Source organism: Megascapheus bottae, chromosome 5, assembly GCF_031878675.1.
Source record: "Megascapheus bottae isolate mThoBot1 chromosome 5, mThoBot2.hap1, whole genome shotgun sequence".
Classification (NCBI taxonomy): domain Eukaryota; kingdom Metazoa; phylum Chordata; class Mammalia; order Rodentia; family Geomyidae; genus Megascapheus; species Megascapheus bottae.
Window position 1 is genome coordinate 10,368,339 of NC_143513.1, and position 6,000 is coordinate 10,374,338.

The following is a 6,000-nucleotide window of genomic DNA, read 5'->3' on the forward strand; positions in this document are numbered from 1 at the left end:
TGGAAATACTGGCAAGGGATGGAGCTCTGCAAAAAACACCTGACCAGCATTTGTGAGGTCCTGGTTCCATGTGTAAGACCGTAAAGGTCTGGCTCAAGTGCATGGACTGAAAATGCTTACCTTGTCCATTTCCACTATTATCAACATCAGCCAAACACAAACAGCCTTGATCAAATTCTTCTTTTTCTCCCAGAACAGTAGACCACCAATCGCGGGCTTTAAATAAAGACATTTTCTTTCACTCTAAAAAGGAAGCATTCATTTATAATAAAAATCCACTTAACATGATAAATGACATCTCAAGTCATATAAAATTAAAATTGGATATCTTTGAGATTAACATTTCTATATTAGCCATAATTTGTTGTATTTTATACACATATATGAAATCACAAGTAGGTATCAGTCAGGCATTTTACAATGTCATTTGCCAGTTATAAATTGGTCTGAGAAAGTATATGTTTTAAATGTATAATTCTGTTATATATAATTATATAAATACAAATAATGGTCACTGGGCTATCTTCTGGGAAATTTAAGAAAGAACTATACTTACAATGTAACAGTAGAAAAAATTTTGGAAATAATGGAGACCTAAAATCTAGCAGTGCTTGTTGGCACATACATTGGGCCTATGATAGGTGCTTCTGTTTTGAGTACAGATTCTTCTTATCATTATTCCCTAGACAATACAATGTAAGAATTATTACCACGGGGGGGGGGGGAGGAGGGAAATGGGTACCAAGACATGTGAAAGGGTATCAATGTATGTGAATTAATGCACCTTCTATCTGGCAAATATCCTGTAACCCTTTTACTAATTACAATAAAATAAAATAAAATAAAAGAATTATTACCACAGTACTATTTTGCATTAGGCATTTCCATTAATCTAGAGAAGAACTCTAAAATACATATATATGTATGTGTGTGTGTGTGTGTGTGTGTGTGTGTGTGTGTGTGTGTGTGTGTATACTTGTATATCCAGGTGATATGCAAAGACTATGCCACTGTATTCAGCAACCTAGAGATAAACTCTAAAACATACATGTGTGTGTGTGTGTGTGTGTGTATGTAGGTGATATAATACAAACTTACATAAGAAACTTAAGGCTGAATGTTGTGGCACATACTTGAAATTCTAGTACCCAGTAAGCAGAAGCAGGAGAATCCTAAGCTTGATGCCAGCAAGATTTATTCCTTAAAAAAAAAAAATTAAAATCCAGGTACCAGTGGCTCAGGCCTGTAATCCCAACTACTCAGGAGGCTGTGATCTGAGAATGTTGGTTCAAAACCAGCCTAGGCATAAAAGACTCTTATCTCAAATTATGAGAAAACCAGAAGTGGCATTATGGCTCAAGTGGTAGAGCGGTAGCCTTAAGCTAAAGAGCTCAGGGACAGCAGCCAGGCCGAGAGTTTAAAAAAAAAATCATAAAAGAAAAGCTATGTTTGTATAACTTGGTTATTTTACATTAATTCTTAAAAGTCGTTGTACTTAAGAGTACACAGAAAATCATAAATATTTATTGCCAGATGCTGGTGTCTTGAGCCTGTAATCCTAGCTATTCAAGAGGCTGAGATCTGAATATTGAGGTTCAAAGCCAGCAGAGAGCAGACAAATCGGAGACTTGTCTCTACTTATTCAGCAATAAAGCAAGAATTGGAGGCATGGCTCAAGTAGGAGAGAGTCACCATGAGCGAAAGAACTAAGCAATAGTATGAGCCCCTCTACTAGCAGAGATCTGCAATAGAGCAAAGTCTTGATACATAAGGCCATATAGTATGAAGCTAATTGAAAGGACCTCCAGGATATTGAAACAAAAGCCATATAACGAATGATTGTTGTTCTTAATGTACTATGTTGTCTCTCATCTCCTTTGCTGTCCCTTGGTTATCTCATATTGTTACAGTATCTCACTTTGCTATCTGATATATTGAATTTATTTGTATTTGGTTATTTGAAATTTGATAGGGAAGGGAGGAAAACCAAGACGGGTGGGGGGTGTGGGAGGGAGGGTAATGGGTACCAAGACATGTGAAAGGGTATCAATGTACGTGAATTAATGCACCTTCTATCTGGCAAATATCATGTAACCCTTTTACTAATTACAATAAAAAAAAAATAGTATGAGCCCCTGAGTTCAAGTCCCAGTACTGGCACAAAAAATTTAAAAAGATTCCGGTGTCCATGGTGATCATGGAGTCAATTCCTTGTAGATATTCACAGTCTGTATATCAAAAGAAAAATGCACTTATGTAAAACCTGGTGAAACCAAACAAAATCTGCAGCTTATTTTAGTGTTACATTGATGCTAACTTAATGTTTCTCTTCATTTGTGTTTATCTTTGGAAAACCACTCTTTCTGAATCTTCTATAGGAAATGTTATTTTTGGTACTTTTCTAAAAATGACGAATGATCTGTCCCTTGACTACTTCAAAAGAAGACAACAGGCAGGGGTGTGGCTCGAGCAAAAGGCTCTCAGTTGAACCTCCAGCACTTCCAAAAAAAGAAAAGAAAAGAAAGAAAGAGAGAGAAAATCCCTGAAAAGTAGACTAAAGCAGGAAAAACAGGATGGGAAGAGACTCAACACCAAGAGTATATACTTTCACTTCTTTCCCTCTGGAGAAAATGGCCTGGAGGTGCTGGGGACAATGAGCCTCATGGGGCTGGAGGGGGGCGGGGTTTGAGGTAACACCGAAAGTTAGGTAATGAGGAAAGGTGAGGAAAGGAAGAGTTTCTTCAGTCAGCAAGGTAGTTCAAAGACTACCTCAGGAAGACAAACCCACTAGATTCTAATCTCCAATTAACCAAAAACAGCTAGAAATAGAGGTGTGGCTCAAATGGTAGAGGCCCAGCATTGAATAGAAAAAGCTAAGCAAGATCAGAAGGCCCTGAGTTCAAGCTCCAGTACTGGCATGCAGATTTTTAATTTTCTTAACATTGTTTTGAATTAAAAGTGAGAGAGACAGAGAGAGAGACAGAGAGAGACAGTGAGAAGGGGGGGAAGAGGGGAGGAGCGCCTTGCCTATTAGGTAGAGAAAATAGCCTGGTGGCTCACACATGTAATCCTAGCTACTAAGGAGGCCATAAATAAGACAAAAGGCTAATTTCAAAATCCTTAGAACAATAAATGTAGATAACCTCTTTATCTTCTAACTCCAAACTTTCTTTTCTAAATGTATCATATGACACTTCATTTTTAGTTTGATATTTACTTATGAACTTGTTGCTTTCCACACTGAGTCTACTTAGACTTGTATTTCACTTGCAAAGTGGACATTGGCTCCTAAAAGCTCCAATTTCACAGAAAAGGTAGATGTTTGGTCTTCAGACTCTGGGTTTCACTGGAAAGGTGGATGGTCTTAAGATCTTACTGACCAAGTTCCCCAATGTGGAAGGCTAGAAGCATGCCAATGGTGATGATAAACCCATAGATACTACAGAAGGAAGCTGTTGCCTGACTGCAGATTTTGAAATCAGAGACTAAGACCCCAAAGCTGCTGTGGTTCATACTTGGAACTTCTCTCTCTCCAAGAATGGCACCAAATCTGAGAAAGCCAGATCAGATCATTCAGGCCAGGAAAGACATTTTATACAGAGTTAGAAAATATTGAAGGTGGTATTATAAGGACTCAGTGTTGATATTTTCAATAAATGCAAAAGGTAAGAGGTCACAGAACTGCAGCTGGGCAAAACTTAGTTCACTTTCCTAACCCCACATTCCAGCAACACTGATATCAAATAAGTCTCCCAATTAATCAGTGCAATGAGAGAATAAAATGGCCTAACGTGTGCAACTGCTTAGCCAGTGCCCACATGAGTACTCAATGAAGCACAAGGTGAAGAGCGCTAGTAACCTAATACTGGTACAGTGCTCTGAACCAAACAAACTTAGAAATGTCAATTTGATCTTGAAAACAAAATTTTAAATGACATCCAAGGGGCTGCGGCTCGTGTGTGTGTGTGTGTGTGTGTGTGTGTGTGTGTGTGTGTGTGTGTGTCTGTATGTGTTTGTCCTGAGGGATGAGACTTACTATATTCCTAAAAAGACGTTAAGCTACATGATTACTGGGCTGAAAGCCTGTCTCAAGTGGTAGAATACCAGATTAGTAAATGCTAGAGGCCCTGAGTTCAAATTCCAAAGAAGAGAAAACTTTATGTCACTACTTGATTCCTATCTCAGTGAGTATTTCCATCAAGGAGCTGCACCACCGGGCTGGGAGCATGGCCTAGTGGTACAGTGCTTGTCTAGCATGCATGAAGCCCTGGGTTCAATTCCTCAGTACCATACACAGAAAAAGCCTGAAGTGGTCTGTGGCTCAAGTGGCAGAGTGCTAGTCTTGAGAAATCTCAGAGACAGTGCTCAGGCCCTGAGTTCAAGCCCCAGGCAAAAAAAAAAAAGTGAAGCTGCACCATAAACTTAAGCATAAGCTATTTAAAAGGATTGATACATAATGAAAATATCCCTTAAATTCACAAATAACTTGTAAATTATTTTCAAAAACGTCTCATTTTTACTTCTAACAGTACTGCAATTGTGCTCTTTTTGTAACAACCTAGCTAATCTTTCTCTCACATTGGAGACTTTAAGACTTATGTGTGGGGCTGAGAATGTGGCTTAGTGGTATAGTTTTTCTTTTCAGTACCTTTCCAAACTGTGTGTGTACACGTTAGATGTGTGAACAAATAAGCCATGGTGAAAGATACAAAAAACAAAATCCGCCAGTTTCTCCAGGATATTGAATTCATCTAAAGACTTTGACAGGGAGGAGGTGCTGATAAAAATCAGCTTAGTCCCCTAAACTGCTGTGGTTTGCACAGTGAAGAGAGAAGGAACTAATCCCATTGCAGGGAGCATTAGGGAGTATGCTCTCCTTAAGAACTCCCTAGACCTGTTGAAAAGTCTCCAGAGGATGCTTGAGCATCACGTGACTTCTCCCAAGGCATCCCTAAAAACCACTCTTTGCTCAGATATTCACAGGATCTCACACCCTTTGTGCTCCTGGTTTGTTTGAATGCGAACTTCCTTCCTTCTGTAAAACACTGATCGCCATACATCGCCAAAGATCATTTCAAGGTATTACAGGTTGAGTCTTGTCCACGAAACAAAACACGGGCTGGGCTTTCCGTGCACCGGGGTTGAATTCCAGACATTTCCTACCTGAAGCCAAATCAAGCGGATCTGCCTCACCTTCCCGCGAACCACAGGCTCCAGGCTTCTTTTTAAGAACCCAGGGACGTAGCAAGAACACTGGGTGCGGAGAGGGGCACCGCAACTCCACGGCTCCCGCTCCTCCCGACGGGCGGACAGAAACCCCGCTGAGCAGAGTCCCAGCGACTGCGCACAGCCTGGCCCGCCACCCCCCCCGAGACAGCGCGGGAGAGGCCGGGCGCCCGGGACACCCGGGCTGCCAGCACCGAGGGCCCCGGCTCCACAGACCGGGAGACGCCCGAGGCCAGGGGCGGCGCGGACACCCGGCCCGCCCGATTCCCCGCCGCGGCGCGGTTGTCATAGCACCGCATTTCTACACGGCCGCGCAGGCCGCACGAGGCGCCGCGGAGCCCGCCGGGCCTTGTAGTCCGGCCGGGACGGCAGGAGGTACCTCCGTGTATGCGGCCCAAACTCTACATCTGTCGGGGCGGGGCCGTCCGGAAACTACCTGCTCGTCTTCTGTACCAGGAGTGCCGACGTCCTCCCCAGCCCGAGCCTCGGCTCTTCTCACGAAGGTCTACAGATGCAGGGTCTGCGGAAGCCCCGCCTCCCGCGTGGAGTGCGACGCAAGCCACGCCCTCCAAGGGGGGGGGGTCTCCTTAACCCCGCCCCTGGTCCTCGGGGGCGGGGCTGACTGAGAGGGGCGGGCCTTCGGAGGGAGCTAGTTAGATTGACGTGCAGACGGGGCTATCGCAGGGCAGGAGGGAGGGCTCCTGCCAGGGGGTGAACCTGACCTCTCTTTCTTGAACTGTGTGCCCTGGTGGCATGGTGGTGCCTCTTTTAAAG

At 43.2% G+C, this 6,000-nt stretch overlaps 1 protein-coding gene across 15 annotated transcripts in view; it reads right to left on the reverse strand.

Annotated features, from left to right (window-relative positions):
* The window catches only part of Bbs9 (Bardet-Biedl syndrome 9), a 304,919-nt gene extending 299,165 nt beyond the window's left edge, over positions 1-5,754 (reverse strand). For 9 of the 15 annotated variants that reach the window (XR_016535495.1, XM_090332660.1, XM_090332659.1 and 6 more), the window contains exons 1-2: positions 5,663-5,754; positions 121-243 (exon numbers count right to left, since the gene is read on the reverse strand). Coding sequence is in view for 11 of the 15 variants with exons in the window: in XM_090332660.1 (XP_090188786.1) it covers positions 121-232 (112 nt within the window). In the remaining 4 variants the exon portion in view is untranslated. Of the gene's footprint in view, positions 1-120; positions 244-1,098; positions 1,201-5,163; positions 5,415-5,662 lie in introns of those variants that run through there. The other 6 variants (XM_090332656.1, XM_090332664.1, XM_090332655.1 and 3 more) reach the window with 6 other exon arrangements.
* Positions 5,755-6,000: the final 246 nt, after the last annotated feature.